At 58.3% G+C, this 16,862-nt stretch overlaps 1 protein-coding gene across 1 annotated transcript in view; it reads right to left on the minus strand.

The window, feature by feature from the left end:
• LOC114089402 (cadherin-23) overlaps positions 1-14,945 on the minus strand; it is a 213,280-nt gene extending 198,335 nt beyond the window's left edge. Inside the window, exons 1-3 of the mRNA XM_071611711.1 lie at positions 14,736-14,945; positions 13,790-13,837; positions 13,569-13,661 (exon numbers count right to left, since the gene is read on the minus strand). Coding sequence (XP_071467812.1) covers positions 13,569-13,661; positions 13,790-13,837; positions 14,736-14,945 — 351 coding nt within the window. The remainder of the gene's footprint in view (positions 1-13,568; positions 13,662-13,789; positions 13,838-14,735) is intronic.
• Positions 14,946-16,862: the final 1,917 nt, after the last annotated feature.

Here is a 16,862-nt window from a genome sequence, read left to right on the forward strand (position 1 = left end):
GAAGGGTCCTCCTAGTCCCATATCAGGCCTCCTAAAGCCCCAGTTCTGCTCCTTCTTTTTGTTTGATTTTTGGTACCAGGGACTGAACTCAGGGGCACTCGACCACTGAGCCTCATCCCCAGCCCTTTTCTGTATTTTTTAGAGACAGGGTCTCACTGAGCTGCTTAGTGCCTCGACATTGCTGAGGCTGGCTTTGAATTTGCCATCCTCCTGCCTCAGCCTCCCGAGCTGCTGGGACTAGAGGCGTGTGCCACCACGCCCGGCTTCCTCCTTCCTTTTTAAGCCCCTGATCCCTCTTGGAGGGCCTTATCCTGGGGTCTCTATCAATCTCAGAAATAAAGAAGCCTGGGCTGGGGTTGTGGCTCAGCGGTAGAGCGCTCATCTCGCACACGTGGGACCCTGGGTTCGATCCTCAGCACCACGTAAAAATATATGAGTGAAATAAAGTATTGTGTCCAACTGTAAAATAAATATTAAAAAAAAAAAAATAAAGAAGCCGATGGGAAGCCGATGTTGGCCCCAGCTCTCTCCCTCTGGGCGCAGCAGGTGAACCCTGCCGGCTGTCAAGTGAGCTGCTAGGGTGGCACAGGGCAGGGAGCGCCAATTCGCCAAGCTCATTCAGAGCGCATCTGCCCAGGTCTGCAGCCTGGAGGAAGATGTGCTTGGCACCACCTCACACTGGGGACGGCGAGGGTCCTGGGTCAGGACAGGCTGGCATGGGGCAGGACTCCAAAGCTGGGACGGCTGAGCCACCCTGCTCTACCCCTCAGCAATCCAGAGAGCCAAGCTGTAGGTGGTAACCGCCTGGTCCCCAAGTACCGGGTCTCAAGTGCTGTTTTATAGAGTCACTGTGGGTGTTCAGGGGCACAGCCAGGGTCTCCTGAAGGGCAGCCACATGTCTCATTCCCCTGTATCCCCAGCACCCAGCAGGCACCCCCGCAAGGCTCGGCGAGCAGGTGAATGGGTGAATGAGGTGGTCCAGGACGCGGGGCCCACCCTCCTGCACCCCGCTGTCACTGCTGCCAGCCAAGCGAGGACCCTCCCCCACTCTGGTTTCTGGACGACTGCCAGGAAGCCAGGCTTCCAAGGAGGGCCACGGGCACTCAAGCCCTGCAGGGTCCTCCTTCCTGGGTCCCAGCAGTGTGGTGGCCATCTGCTGGACAGAGCCCCTGCCCACCCTGCCTGCCGGCCAGCCTCCAGCTCGTCACACCACGGCATGGGGACCCCCTAAATGGCGGCTCTAGACCCGCAGGCTCCCCATCCCACCCTCCCAGCCCCACAGGGCCCTCCCCAGCCCTGGACATCCTGCCTACGGCTGGTGCTTGGGGACCATTCCCAACAGCCCCCATGTCTGGACCACCCACCTTGGCGTCCCCCATCCTCCTGCCCAAAGGGCCTCAGAGAAGCAAGGGAGCAGAGTGTGGGGGTGCTAGAGGGACTTCAGAATGCACCCCCCGCCACTCTGCCTCCCAACACCTCGGCCGCAGCTTCCTCTGGCTGCTCTCACAGACTTTCACGTGCTTAGTGGCTTAAAACAGCCCAGACTTGTCACCTTACAGTTCTGGAGGTCAGAAATCCAAAATGGATCTGCACCAGGTGCAACGTGCTCCCTCCTGCAGCCCCAGGGAGACCACGCCCTTGTGTCCCCAGCCTTTTCCAGAAGCCATCTGCCGCCTTGGCTGCTACCCTCTCCTGACTTCAAAGCCAGCTCACCTCTGCTTCCAGGGCCACGTGTCCTCTCTGTCCTCCCCTCACTGCCTCTCGGCAAGGACCCTTGTGAGTGCCTTGGTCCTAAACTAGGACCATGTCCCATCTCAGAATTCCCAATCCAAGCAGCAAAGCCCCTTCTGCCACGCAGGGTCTCATAGCGTGCAGGAACAGGACATGGACACCTGGGGTGGGGACGTTATTCTGCCTACCGTACCCAGCCCATCAGATGGCACCCCATCTTCCAATAGCTCCGAGGAAGACATCCTCACCGCCCCGTCCCTTCCCCTGGCTGCCTTTGAACTCTGGCGAGACCAGGCAGGAACTCAGCTGCCACTCAGCTGCCTTCCGTGTTGGGCTTTGGCAACAGACCATGAAGGACGGGCACGTGGGACCTGGAGCAGATGGGCTGCAGGGTGGGGGCTCCCCCAGAGCAGGGCCTGCCACGTGCACCAAGTCACTATGGAGCCCTCACAGGCCCCAGGCCAGGGGCCGCCAGTAGGGGAAGATGATCCCAGGGAGGTGCCCCTGCTGTCACAGGGCTCACGGACACAGGCAAGAAATGACAGTACCAGAGGTGCTGTGTAGAGGTGCATGATTCCACCCCACGATCACAGCTCTGGTCTCCGAAGGCCAGAACAGTGATCTGCATTTGGAAGGAAAAGTTCAAACCCAGCTGGAAGATCCCCAGGGAAGGTGGCAGTCACGGAAAAGGGGTCACAAGGGAGCAGAGTGTTCCGGAGAAATGGAAAGATAGTGTAAAGATCTGAGGCGTGGGGTCCTCGGTCCTGGGGTCCCAGAAACAAGGGGGAGGGGGAAGAAGACAGAAGAGGAACAGGAAGAAGCTTCTCGCAGCGCTGAGGCGTGGCTGGATCAGATCCGCCACACCAAAAAGGTGTCCGCCGTGTCCCTGGCGCGTCACACACTTGCAGGGCTAGAGAAGGAAGGAAAGAGCCCGGCCACGTTCCTCCTGCCCCACCCCAGTGGCCTGCCACCTCCCCCCTCTGCACAGCACAGTCCCCGGATCTTGCACACTTATTTATTTATTTCCTGTGGCTGCCGAACGGCTCCGTGGGAACGTGCGTAATGGCGAGCGCACTTTAGACATTACTTCCACACCATTTAGGGCCTTCCGCCCCAGTAGCTGCCGCAGGCTCCTCCGGCTCCAGCTTTCGGTCTGCACGAGGTGGAATCCTTTTTTTTAAGGTTTGGTAGGCCCTGAGTCGGAGGAGCTGAGTCTGGGGGAGGTGAGAGAAAGATGATGCTTTGCAAGAACTTATTATTCTTCTCCCATTGCCCTGGCCCTGCCCCGGCGCTGACCAGAAGAAAGAGAGAGGTGGAGGGGAAAAAAGAGAAAAGCCTGTTCCCGTTGCTAAGAAGCCTTTAAAGATTTCTGTGTTTTCTCACGCAGGACTGAGATTGGGTTGCTGATATAAACGGCAGCAACAGCTTCGTGGGAGGCTGAAGGTGCCGGAACACAATGAAGGTCACTTAGGAAGAATCGCTCCCCTGACTAAGCCACCCACCCCCCTTCTACCTTCTGCGGGCTCAAGGCCAGCTCCTCCGGAGGCAGCAGCCTTACAGTGAACCCCAGACCCGGAGTTGACACTCCGGGGAGCAATTGCACGCAGACTTGCTTTGCGGGCAGCACAAATGAGATCTGAAGCCAGCTGTGTGACCTTGGACAAGTCACTTAATCTCTCTGGGCCCTTTTCCCCAGCTGCACCGTGGGGATAAGCCCACCTCTCTTACCAACATGTAGGACTATTCTGAGGATCAAAGGAGACGGCATGCATGAAGGAGACCCCCGCTCCTTTCCCCTCTCTCCTTCCTCTCGGTCCAAGTCCCTTCCACTCCATTTAGCTCCCTGCACTTCCCTTCCCCCCATCCAGCCTCCTACCCCAGCACAGGGTCCTCCTGCAGAGATAACCCTTGACCAGGGAGATGGTGTCTAGAGGGGATGGCCACAGGCACGCCGTGTGGGGGCTCTGGTCCCACGTCACCTGCTCCGTGGCAGCCCTGCTCATGTGAGCACCATGCACACTGGCTCAGAGGCGGTCCTCTCCCCGTGACCCGCGGCTGCTGTGCAGTGAGCCAGGATTCAGACTCGGGTCCCTGGAGCTCTGGACACAGTGCTAACCACTGTGGGGAGCGGCCTCCAAGAGGAAGCCAGCTGCCTGTTCCCAGGAGCTTAGATGACAATCAAGACCTAACGGGCGCGTGTGTGATACATGATGATGGGCAAGGGCACCCCGTGGGGCTAGACACCAGGAGCAGTGTTACCTTGGGGGAGAGGCTTCGAGGTGCCGCTAGGTCTGTGTCTTGCTCTGGATGTGGGCACACAGATGTGTCACTCATGAACTCGGCTGAGCACAGGGCTTTGCGCTGCTACGTGTGCATCCTTAACAGGCCCCTCAGAAAACACAGCCATCAAGGGAAGAAAAAGGAAGACCAAACTCCCAGAAGCCTGTGAGGGGCTACTGGAGAAAACACCCGGTGGTGAACCCATGCCACGGGCATAAGCCTTTACACGCAAGGCTACTGTGTCCTTCCTGACCTCAATCCCCACTGTAGTAGTCTGTTTTTGTCACTATAACAAAATACCTGACACTGGTTAAGTTATAAGGAAAAAGGTTTATTTTGGCTCATGTTTCTGGTTCAAGGTCAAGGGCCCACACTGGGTGATGGCCTTGTTGGAGGGTGAGAAGCTAGGTTGGGGAGGGTGTGAGGAGGACCACTATCTGGCCTCTCCCACTGGGTCATTCAGAGGAAGGAAGAGTCACACTTGGCTAAAATGGTGGAAGGACAGGGGTACGGCTGGCCTGGATGATGACCTCTCAGGGGAGGACACAGCATGAGCAAAGGCTGGGCAGCAGGAAGGTGGCCAGGGCAGGAAGGGCAGGCACACTGGAGCTCAAAGCCCTGTGCAGATGGATGGATTTTTGAAATGGAGGGTTTGAGTAGGGAAGGGGGTGTGGCTGGCTCCGACTGGGAGTTACAGAGAGGGACAGGGCTTGGGGGAAGGGGCCTCCGGGCCACTTCCCTCTCACAGGGACTTGAGGGGAAGAGGGGACCAGCCTGAGCCTGTGCCCTCCTGGACAAGGACGTGACCGGGCATTCGGCTCTCGGTAGCTGCAGTCCCCACGCCTAGGAGGTGGGCTGGCCGACTGAAGAGGAAGACAGTAGCGGGGACGATTAACGGTACCCAGTGATTACACCCCGGGCGAGATCTCGTGCTGGCATTATCTCATCTAGAGAGAGGAGCGCGCTTTTTAATAGACGGACAGGCGGCTTCCACTTAAGGTTATTATGAAGCGGCGGCCCGCCCCTCGCGGCTGCTAGCCAGCTCCACAAAGTCGCGAAGTAATTAAAGGCTGCTAAGGAGTCACAGAAATTATAATCATTCCACCCACCCAAAGCGCTCTCCCGTCCCCCTCCTGCTAGGAAACAAGGTGGCCAGGGGCACACAAACACATCAAAACAGCCCATTGTGTGGGGTCCCCGGGTCACGGGCCTGCCAGGCCTGTCCTCAAGCTGCTCTGACAACATCTGAACCAGTTAGGGGGAGGGGAGGGGCTGAGGCAAAGTCCCAGAGCCACGGACACAGGAGGAACGGGCATGGGGGGCCAGGCCCTCGGGATAGCCCGGGCCCCTGGTCCTGCAGGATGTGAGCCGCGGGCACCAGGAGCAGCACTCTGCCCCGCCTGCTCCGGGTGCCCAGGCTCCCCTAGGAGATCAAACTGTGCGGTCCAGGGGCGGGCTCCCCCTCGCAGGTCCTGGAAACTGATTCCCTGAGTCTTCCCTGGCTACCGCTGGTCCACTGACCGCTGGTCCCCTGACCACTGGGTGACCGAGGGCCAATCTTTCACCCTCTCTGGATGTGCTGACTACCTGCAGGACGTGTGTCCCACGGTGCTGGTTTCAAGGAGCCTGTGGGGAACACTCGGCCTTTTACTAGGTGTTTCTCTGTGGCTCTGTGTCATTTTCCCTTATCATATCTTCATTTCACATTTCCCACACGTCTCCTTTCTCTGCTGGACTGTCAGCTTCCCCAGCGTGGACACCCTGTATCAGCCAATCAGTCCTTAGCAGTGGAGCCCGCCCGTCGAGCCCCCTGGATTTCCCATCAACCCTCCTGAGGTCCTTGGAGAAAGTCCACAAGGAGTGGGACAGTCACCACTTCCCAAGTGCTACCTTTGTGCCAGGGGCTTTGTATACGTGTCCCTGGGAATTTTTACAAAAAAAAAACCATAAATTCCTAGTTGACAGATGAAGACACTGAGGCTCGAAAAACAAAAAGCCTAGAAGCGGAAAGGACCCTCTGGGGGGCAGGACGCTGGCTGAGGAGGGTGTTCTGACTCTGGGGTCAGGGAGAAGTCAGAGAGGGCCCCAGGCCTTCCAGTTTGGAGTTGGAACCTGGGTACGTGGCTCTGTCACATGCACCTCTGTGGAGATCCAGACCCAGTGTCACAGACAGACACAGGTCGTCAGGACACAGTAGGGCCCAAGTTCCTGCTAGTACAGGTGGGATCTCCCTAGAGCCTCTGTTTCCTAAGCCTCCCCACCCCCACTGCCTTCCTGCACCAGGGGGTCCGGAGACCGTTAAGGAGAGAGACTGGACAGACACCAGGCGGGCTCTGGGTGCGGGTTCTGCAGACATCGGCCAGGCAGGGCTATTTCCATCTCCAGGTTCTTAATGGGCGAGGGCACAGAACAGACCCAGATGCCCCCGAGCCGGGCTCCGCTCAGCCCCGCTTCGTATTCATGGTGGAGCATCCTGCGGACATTGCCAGAGAGCTGTCGGAACCCCACAGACTCCCAGCTCGAAGTGAGGAGGAAACCTGAGCTGTCCCCTCTCCTTGTGCACAGCCCTGGCCACGCCCCTCAGGCACAGAAGAGGAGGGGTGGTCAGGGCTCATGAGGGGCCGGGGTCCTTGACTTCACCCACTGGGTAGAGGAGGGAGCAAGGCTCCTTGAACCCTGTGCTTGGGCTGAGCCTCTGGCCCCCGTTCTGTGGGATCTGTGGTCCAGGAGGGGATGGCAAACCATGGTGAGTCTCCCTGTGGCCATGGCAGGGAGGCGGCCAGCAGGGGTGGCGCTCAGTGCAGAGAGCTGGCAGTGGGCTCGGAGTGAAGCTTCTCCACCAACCCTCAGCCTGTGCAGGAGATGTGGGGGACAGTCCTCGTCCAGGGTGGGGGAAGCCATGGCATGAGGTCCAGAGCACCCAGACCCTCCCCACATCCTGGCTGGGTCAGGGCCACACAAAGACACAAGCAAAGGCATCAAGAAATGAGAATGCCAGGAGTGGTGGCACTCGCCTGTCATCCCAGCAGCTCAGGAGGCTGAGGCAGGAGGATCGTGAGTTCAAAGCCAGCCTCAGCAATTTAGTGAGGCCCTAAGCAACTCAGTGAGACCCTGTCTCCAAATAAAACATAAGAAAAGGGCTGGGGTGTGGCTCCGGGGTTAAGCGCTCCCGGGTTCAATCCCCGGTACCAAAAACAAAAAGCCGAGAAGCGGAAAGGACACTCTGGGAGGCAGGACGCTGGTTGAGGAGGGTGTTCTGACTCTGGGGCGGGGAGAAGTCAGCGCGCTTGCCTGGCCTCAGTTTCTCTCATCTATAAAATGCAAAGAACAGCCCCCCGCCCCCTGGGCTCACGGAGCTGTCACGAGGATGAAGACAAGAAAACCCTCAGAGGCCCAGAAGATGAGCGCCCCCCCACAGCCCCTTGGCTCCATGCAAAGCCAAGCAGCCGGCCCCCGTGCCCGTGCATGCTGTTACGCCATCGCTGCAAGCCCACAGCTCACTGTCCCAGCTGCTGCCAGCTGTGGCATCTGCTTGCCGTGAGAAAGGAGGGTCCCAGGTATCTGTCACGGTGCTGACCGGGTGGAGGCCAGGGAAGGCACGATGGCCTCAGGCCGCTCATACAGGGCATAGAGACATCGGCCAGGGCTGCCGTCTGGCCAGGCAAGCCACACTGACTCTGGTCAGCAGGAGCCCAGCGCCCGGGGATGATTTATTGGTCTCCCTCTCCCAGATCAATAGGCCGGTGGTTAGAGATGCAGAGGGGGCTGCGGGCACTGTGGCCCCGAGGTATAAATTAATACGGTCTGTCAAGGGGCTGCCTCTCCTGGAGTGGGGGGGATGACACTTTCAAGAGTGGAACTGACACCTTGGGGGGAACAGCTGGGTACAAGTCCAGGGAGCCCCTCCCCCACCTCTTGCGGCAACCTGAGGCTGCAGTGTATAAATCATTCAGACCTGACAGGCACCCCCTCAGAAGGCCAGCTGGGGGCGCTGCTGCTCGCCGCGCCAGGTGCTAATAAGTCCATCTCTGCGGGTACTGAGCCCCGTCTGGCCACCCCTCAGGGCTCTCCACTTGCCACACACACGGGGGATGGCATGGCTGAACCCCAGGAACTGGTAGTACCAGAGGGCACCAGCTCAGAGCAAGGCTGTGCTCAGATGGCCCGGAAGACGCAAGGGGTGGGGCAGGTGTGCCAACTCTCCCCAGCTCGGCGCCAGCCCTGGCTGCTCCTCGCCCGAGCCCCAGCTGAGCACCACCAGGGAACCGCTCACCTCAAGAAGACACTGCCCACCCCCAGCCCTCTGTGTAAGTGCTCTCTGATCCTCACAGTCATCCAATAAGCAGAGGGGACAGAAAGCTGTGTCCCTGAGATTCACTCAAGTGTCACTGAGCACCATGCACCAGCCAGGCCCCGACCCAGAGGACCAAGCCCCGTCCTTGCTCACTCTGGTTCAGAGAGAAGGACAAGCAACAATAACAACCGTGACCTTTTTGCTGGGCTCATACCTCCCCAGGCCCTGCGCTAAGCACTTCCCAAGCGCGATCTCATTCACCTGGATCCTGGCAGCATCTGCGGTGGGTACAGTTATTCCCATTTCACAGGTGGAAGAGAAGCTACCTGCCGATAGCCACGCAGCCAGGCTGGTCTCCTAATCCTGGCTCCGTCCCTGGGCTAACTTAGGGCAAGCATTACCTTCTCTAGTTCTGGTTGACACCTGTGGAGCAGAATGGGGGTGTGGAGAGGCCAGCAGACAGCACACCTGGGCACACAGGAAACTTTCTAACACTACTAACAATAACTTATTAGTGTTATTGTCACAGAAATAAGTTACTGACTAGTGATCTCCAGGAACACCTCTAGCCCACTTTCTGTCTCTAGTAAGGAGGTCCAGGGAGTGAGAAACTTTCATCTGTCCTCGTCAAGTGACATGGAAAGATGGTGCAGCTTGCAGGACCCAGGACCCTGGGGGCCTAGGTTCAGATCCTGCCCCCAGCCAGCTCTGAGGCTCAGGCAAGGACCCTCCATCTCTCAGGTTCCCACCATCTCCTTCCAGCTCCAGCCCTCCCTTGCAAGCAGCCTGCTCCCTCCTCAACTGGTCACCTGAAGCCACCATTGACAAGGATCTGTGCAGGACCTGAGTGTCACAGAGAGCTGGGCAGAGACCCAGGGGCCCACTTCCAGCCTGTCTTTGTTTCCACAAGGTAACAGGGGAACTGCCAGGGATAGACACGCAGTCACAGTCCCTCCTCAGCAGGGTCTGCCTCTTGGGGAAATTCTAGCATGTGAAAAGAAACCCAGGGGTCCCCAAAGGGAATGATCTTCAGAGACGTCATAGCCTCCTCCTCTAACAAACTCCTACTCATTCTGTAAGGACCCACACAAATAACCCCTATAGACAGATCATCTCGGTGTATACATACCAAGCCACCCTGACATTTGATCTATTTAAGGGCAGGCAGACACCCACTTACTGGATTTTCTCTGTAAAATCACCTTCTCTGAGGACAAAGAGCTCAGCCTTAATTAGCAGCATTTTACTGAATGTATTCTGAGCCACAAACTGGGCCCGGGACTTTTCCTGCCTACATTATTATAGCTCTCACAACAATTCTGCAAGACAGATACTGTCACTCATCATACAGATAAGAAAATTGAGGTCCAAAAAGGGTAAGTCACCTGTCTAAAGTAACACAGCTGGACACTGTTGAGTCCTTTGCATTATTCTGCAGGTCCTGGTTGGCTTAGAATCATTGGGCCCTGCTTAGTAGCTGACACAAAACGTGTCTTGTGTTCATTTTAAAAAGAAAAAAAAAAGGCTAGGTGAGGTGGCTCAGGTGGGTCTGGGTACAGTGGATTTGACCTGGGCTCTGATGGACAGTTAGGCTGGACTTCAGAACAGGTTAGAAAAGCACAGTGTATACAGCAATCCCTCAGGAAACGCCAGAGGATGCCTTAGGAAGGTTAGGCGGATGGATAAACACCTTCCTGCCCAGCTGAGGAGGCTGGCCCAGTCAGGACTTCAAGGACACCGTGTCCCGGAGCCTCCACTGGGCCCCCTTGATTCCCTGACCCCGAAGCTGCCTGGCACAGTCCGCCTTCTGACCTCACCCCTACCCTTCTGTGCCAGGGTCACCTCCCTGGGGCGCAGTGGGGGGCTGAGGGCCAGGCCCCGGAGGGGGCGGGAGGGGCAGCGCTGAAGGTCAGCGAGGCGGGCACGCGCCCCTAACGGAGGTAGCGGAGCAGCACCGCTGGGCACAGACACAGGCAAACACGTTTGAGCAAATTGGCACGCCATAAAAGTCTATTACAGCAAATCAAACAGCAGTCAGCATGACAGCCATTAGCCTGAAATGAATACACGGGGACTTAATGAGGCCTGCGAGGCTGGCTTGGTGAATTAAGTTGCCAATTCTAGCAGGATTTCCCTTTTCTTTACGGACTTGAAAGCATCCACGCTGCCTCGTTAGGGCTTCGACAAGTGAATTGCAGGCCCTTTCACCCTGATAAAATGGATAATTACATGGAGAACAGCTTAGCGAGGGGAGAGGGGTGGGCGGGGCAGGAACAGAGAACAAACAAACCCAAACACACACCTGCCCACCTCCCTGCGCAGGGCGGGGCTGGTGGGCGGGGCGGACTCCCGGGGGCGGGGCTGGTGGGCGGGGCGAGCTCCCGAGGACGGGGCTGGTGGGCGGGGTGAGGCCTGGCCTTGACCGGCCTCCACACAGCACCCCTGCACTTCCTGGCCTGAGGGGCTGGGGTCCTCCCAGACCCTGTCTCCAGACAGCTGCGGATGGGCTAAAAGTGCTCCTCTGGGATGCGTGGCCTGCAGGGCCTCTCAGAAACCCGCCCTGTAGCCATCCTGCAGGGCACCGGTTGTGCTCACTGTCCCCAGAGGAGACCTGCCTGACAGGTATCCTGCAACGTGCTCCCGGGGCCTATTCCTGACTTCCCGACATACAGACCCAATTACCAGGGCCCAGGCTGCCGTGTGGGGGTCAGGAAGGTAAGGGACAGGGTGCAGTGGCTGAGATGACCCAAGAGGGGCTGCATGGACAGAGGCAGCGCTGCAGCTTCTCCTGCCGGGTTTCTTCCTCAGGCCACAAGACGTGGGCCCTGCAAGAGGCCTGGTTCAACGCCCTAGGTTGACAGCTGTAGAGACTCCAATAAGCAGAGGGATGGGTTAAAAGCCTGACCCAGCCACTTGTTGGCACACCTGGGACGAGAACCATGTGTTTGGACTCCATCCTCCTCTTCCCATGGTACGACCCAGGAGCAGCTACTGCCACCACAGCCAGAGTCTGCTGCTGGCCCCCTCCCCCAGGAGCCTGCTGAGGTTTCTCTGTTCGCTCCGGCAGCCCCCGGCACTCACACCTAACTGCAGACAGGGCCCCCTCCCCTGTTTCTCTGGCCTCAGTCTTACCCTGCTCACATCCAATGGCCTCTGCCACTGAATTTACTGCTCAGGCCCCGGGCCAACAGGCCCTGCTGGTGCTCAGCTGGGGCCTGAGCCAGGCAGCTACATGCCAGCTCAGGTGACCACTCCAGGCCAGAGCTGGGTTGTGCCAAGAACACTGTATCAGAAGTGTCCTGGCCTCCGTCCAGCTGACACCACGTCTCCACTGGCCACACTGAGCAGCCCCAACAGGGCATTGAGTATCAGGCACTGAAGTGACCTGGGGGTGTTTTCACACAAGCAAGTAAACCATGTGGGCTTCCTGCCAGGGACTGTGTGTCCTTGTAGCCAGCCCTTCCAGTCCACCCTCTCCTCCTCAGATGGGCAGGAGGCAGGCCACCCTATCCCACCTGCCCTTAGATTGATTTGATCAGGAGGACTATGGCCCAGAGAGGTTAAGTGACCTGAACAAACAGACCAGCAATCTGGGAGCAGAGGAGGGCCAGACCTAGGTCTCCTGTCTCCAGTCTGGCTTGTCGTTCCACATCCCTGCAGCCTCCTGGCCTCTGTGGAATGAGGACAGGCACAGAGCCAAGCCCACAGCAGACACTCAATAAATATTTGTTAAATAAATGAACAACCGAGGAGTCTCTCTCCTTGGAGGCAGAGGCCTCTGGAGAATCCCAGGGCCATCCGACAGGACTGGGGGCTGCAGGTCCCATCTCTGAAGGAAGAGACAGGGCAAGGCTGGTCCCTGGCCCGAGGGCTGGGAAGAAGGGACATGACCCTGTCCCCTTGCCATTGCTGCTGCCTGCTGCCCCCCTTGAGGGAAGACAGAGGGCGGCCATGCCTGCCAGAATGGCAGCTGAGCAATGGGCCCAAGCCTCATTAACTCCGAGCCGTGCCCTTGGATTCTGAGCCCAGGCCCAGAGTGCAGGCTGGCACGTAGAGCCCCTTAATTAAATTAGGGAGACTTCCAAATGAGCGTGCGCCTGGAGCCAAGCTGCAGTCCCCGGGCACGCTGGCCACATCACTGTGCCCCAAGCTCAGGACAGCAGGCTCTCCCTCCTGTGTCCCAGGCAGGGGAGGGGCAAGGCCCTCGGACATCCCCTCTGCACCTTTTCCCCCCACCCTCTGCCAACACAAGAGCAGGACCTGTGGCTCCGGGCTGAGCAATGAGAGCCAGCAACAGGAGACAGATCTCTGCATCCTTGAGGACCCCGAACCTGCCCTGAGAGTTAGAAGCTCCAAGTCACAGCCCTGTGACCTCGGACAAGTCCTTCTCCCCCTGCCCAGCCTATGGGATATTCTATCAAAACCCTTTTTGTTCCCTGACCCAATGATTAACAATAGAAGAGGTTAGAGCTCAACCCACCCTTCCAGAGCATTCTATCTTCCATCTGGACACTTTACAGCTCTTGCCCAGCCCAGCCGTGAGGGCAGACCTGAGATAAGGCCCCACACCTTCAGCAGCTTTCCACCAACTGCCAGCCCTAAGACTGGCTCAGCCACTGTGTGGTGAGGGACAGCAAGCCAGGAGAACCCCAGTGCCACCGGGAGCCAGCAGCCAGCTTATTAACGAACCGTTTGTAATGCAATAATTTGTACTTCTCAATTACCAGCAATGGCTTGATTTTACAAGTAGGTACTCATGCAGACAGACTCAGGGCACACAGAGCAGGGGCCGGGGGCTGCAGGAGAGAGCACACGGTAGGGAAATGTCCTTGCTGGGGATCCTGTGTTCCCCGAGTCCTGCAGGGACCTGGCCCTGGCCAAAGCGGGACCATGTGGGGCAAGGCCCCTAGACACTCTGCGCACGGCCGGAGCCGGGCTGGGAATGGAAGGCAGGGGGCAGCATTGCCGCTCCAGACCCCACCCACCTCCACTCCAGTGAAGCCGGGCCACCAGGGCAGCCAGAGCTCTCTCCGGCCTGTGGCTCCTGTGGTCCACTGACCCAGCTGCTCTTCCCAACCACCAGCCCGGCCCTGTCCTCAGAGGCGCCCCAATGCTCACTGACCCGCCCAGAGTGACCCCAGGCTGGGACACAGGTGGGACAGAGCTGGAGCTGCCCTTTCCCCTGAGGCCCCTCCTACGCTGCCCAGATGGCCTAGGGAGCAGCAGGCCCCTGGGACCCTGCAGGGTGGCCGTGGGTTCCTACCTCAGGGATGCGCACGCTGTAGGGCTGGTTGTGAAAGGTGGGTGCGTTGTCATTCACGTCCCCCACCTGGATGTTCACTTTCCGTGTGATCACCTGGCAAGGAAAGGGCGGGGGTCAGCGCTGCCACCTGCCTCTGACCTCTGTCCACCCATGGGGCCCAGGGACGCCGCCAAGCCAGGAACAGGCTGCCCCGGTCCTCGGTGGCCTCATGGGACACTCACCCCCTGGTGGTCGCTGACGGAGAACTCCACCGTGAACTCAGACTTGGTCTGAAAGAAAGGGAAGAGCCGATCAGAGAGGCCAAGGTGCTGAGGCCCCCGAGGGGCCTGGGGGCTCCAGGACCGCTCCAGACATCCCCCAACGCCACACTGCCCTGTGGGTTGGGGAAGCAGGTGAGGACTATGACCTCGCCTTAAAAGAACGAGAAAGTCAAGGATTTGGGGCCTCTAAGTTGCTGTGTAATTTTGAGCAAGTCACTGGCAGCTTTGGGGGCCATCCCCTCAAATGCAGGGAGAGGCACAGGATGGGCTGACTCAACACCCTTCTGTTGATTTATTAAGGACTATCAGCGTCAATGCTGCTTCTCTGGAAAAGGCCCTTTGGAGCCGGGCACAGCGGCTGTAATCCCAGTGGCTCAGGAGGCTGAGGCAGGAGGATCACTAGTTCAAAGGCAGCCTCAACAAAAGTGAGGTGCTAAGCAACTCAGGGAGACCCTGTCTCTAAATAAAATATAGAAAAGGGCTGGGGATGGGGCTCAGGGGTTAAGTGCCCCTGGGTTCAATCCCCAGTGCCAAAAAAAAAAAAAAAAAAAGAAGGAAGGGAGGGAGGGAGACAGAGAAAGAGAGGGAGAGAAAAGAAAATGGCCTTTGGGGGAACATTTGCTGAGGGTGGGAGTTGACCTGTTACCCCTGTGTGGTCCCATGGCACAACCCACGGTCACTGCCCCTGGGGTCCATCCAACGTGCCCCTTGCGTGGAGACCCCAACCACCCCCTCCCCACCCAGGTTGGCCAGCACTGCCTAGAGGAGGGGTGCCACCCAGGAAGACGCCCCCACCGAGTCAGAGGGGTCTTGGAAGAAGGCCCCTAAAGTGTGGTGAGCCACCCTGCTGCCAGTGTTTGCTCCTGTCCCCCAGGGAAGGACTGGGGCAGGGCTGGGCAAGTCATACCTCTCTGTCCAGAGGCTGCCGGAGCCACACCACGCCGGTGTCGGGCTCCACGGCAAAGAAGCGGGAGGCCTCCTCCCCGGACACGCCGAACACCAGAGGGTCGTTGTCCATGTCCCTGGCCAGCAACTGGGTCACGGAGGAACCTGCAGTAGCCAAGAGAGCAGAAGACAGATAGAGGCGGTCAGGGTCATTAGAGGAGGTCAGGGTCATGAGAGGAGGTCAGGGTCCTTCCTTACAACCTGCTCAGGTGGCACGGCTCCCAGCAGGGACCAGCCTCCCCACGAACCTCCAGCAAACCATGATTATCAGGAGACCCCGTGCATCCCTAGGCTCTGACCAGGCTCCCCACGTCCACCGTGGCCCACTCGTCACTCAGAGCTCTCACATGTCACCACCGTGTTCTGGGTGTGCAATGGACCACTGTGGCTTCTGCCTGCCCCTTGTCCTAATGTTGGTTTGGAGCCTCCCTCTCAACGTGGCTGGGATGAGTAAGGACAGGGCTCCCAACACCTCCTGTGTTCCAGGATGGGCACAGAATTCTGCCCAGAGCATCCCATCTCCCTGGTCACTATGATTGGTTCCAAAATGAGCATGTGACCCAACTTAGCCAATCAAATCCAACCCTGGGACTTTTGCTGCTACTGTGGAAAAGAGGCGCTCTCTTTCCACTGGGGCTGCTGGGCGGGTCTTGTCGGCAGCCATCTCTGGCACCACACAGGGGAGCCTCCGGAGAGTGAAGCCAGGGAGGCCAGTGCAGAGCCACTGTGCCCCAGGGACGAGCTCCTGAGAGCTGGGGGTGTGCAGGCAGGTGTGCCTGAGAACGCCTCTGTCCTTGGACTTCTTGGCTGTGAGAAGGATAGCCACACCCTCTCTCCCCCTGTTTTTTTGGCGCATGCCAGTTGAGTTGACAGAAGTCTTTTGCAGATGGAAGCACACTTTCTAATTCAGAATACTTTGCAAAATCTTCTGGGCTTCATTCAAGAGTGACAAGGCGCTGGCTTTGGGGCGTGCCCTGCTGTACACAGAAATTAGGAAGATTCGGCTCAGCCTGAAGACCGTCACTCCAGTCCAGAACTGGGTGGCAGGGTCTGGTTCCTGTCTTCAAGAAGGGGATTAAAAGGTAGGTGTCACCTCTCACCAGGAAGCAAAGCCCTGGCCAGCCCAGGCATCAGGACACCTGTCCGTACCTCACCTAAGAGGCCCTAGCATAGGACAACTCCTGGGCTCAAGGGTCCCCGGTGGCTTTCGCGGGGTGGCCCACTGCTCTGTTTCCCAGGACAGAGGCAAAACCAGGAAGCTGCAGGGTAACTGGGACATCTGGGCGCCTTGGCTTCAGGAGGTCCTCAAGTCCCCAGGAACTGTGCACAAAATGGCATGAGTGGATAGCGAGTCGTTTTATAAAGAGGAGGGGCAGTCTCTGTCTGGTTCTTACAGGGACAGCGAGGTCAGAACAAGGTGCCGCGTGCCCTTCCCGCAGCGCGTCAGCTCACCCCGCAACATGGGGCAGGCCCCTCTCCTCCCCAGAGCCTGCCTCTCATATTTACCAACTAGCTCTGAAGATCAAGCTAGGGAAGGAGGGAGGACGGAGTCTAGATTTCAGGCATTTTATCTAGAAAAGAAGCTAAGGGGCTTTCCTAAGTGGACTCCAACAGGACGACGGGTCGGCGTGACAGTGATGGTGGATGGCTTTGAGCCCTCGCCGGAGTCCAGGTGCCCAGCTAAGCCGTTTCATGACGGTTCTATGGGATTCAGTCCTCACTCGCGCTGCCACTTACAGACAAGGCATCCGAGAGGGACGATGTCATTTCCCAGAGCCGCTCAGAGGGCAAACGGCGGAGGTGGAGGCCACAGCCCAGGCGTGCAGGGCCCAGAGCCCACATCTGTCTCCACACCTCGCCCATCTCAGAATCAGGGCTTCCGTGGACATGAGCCTAGCAGGCCCCGTCCAGCTGGAAGCCCAACACTTGGAAAAGAAGGGTCCTGGGCATTCATCAGGCTGTTGTGCTGGGACAGACCCTTGGTCCACGCACCTGGGTTTGCTCATTAAACTTTCCCAGCAACCCTTCAGCAGCCGTCATCCTGCCCGTTTTACAGATGAGGAAGTTGAGGCTCCAGGAGACAAAGAAA

This window comes from Marmota flaviventris, chromosome 4, assembly GCF_047511675.1.
Source record: "Marmota flaviventris isolate mMarFla1 chromosome 4, mMarFla1.hap1, whole genome shotgun sequence".
Classification (NCBI taxonomy): Eukaryota; Metazoa; Chordata; class Mammalia; order Rodentia; family Sciuridae; genus Marmota; species Marmota flaviventris.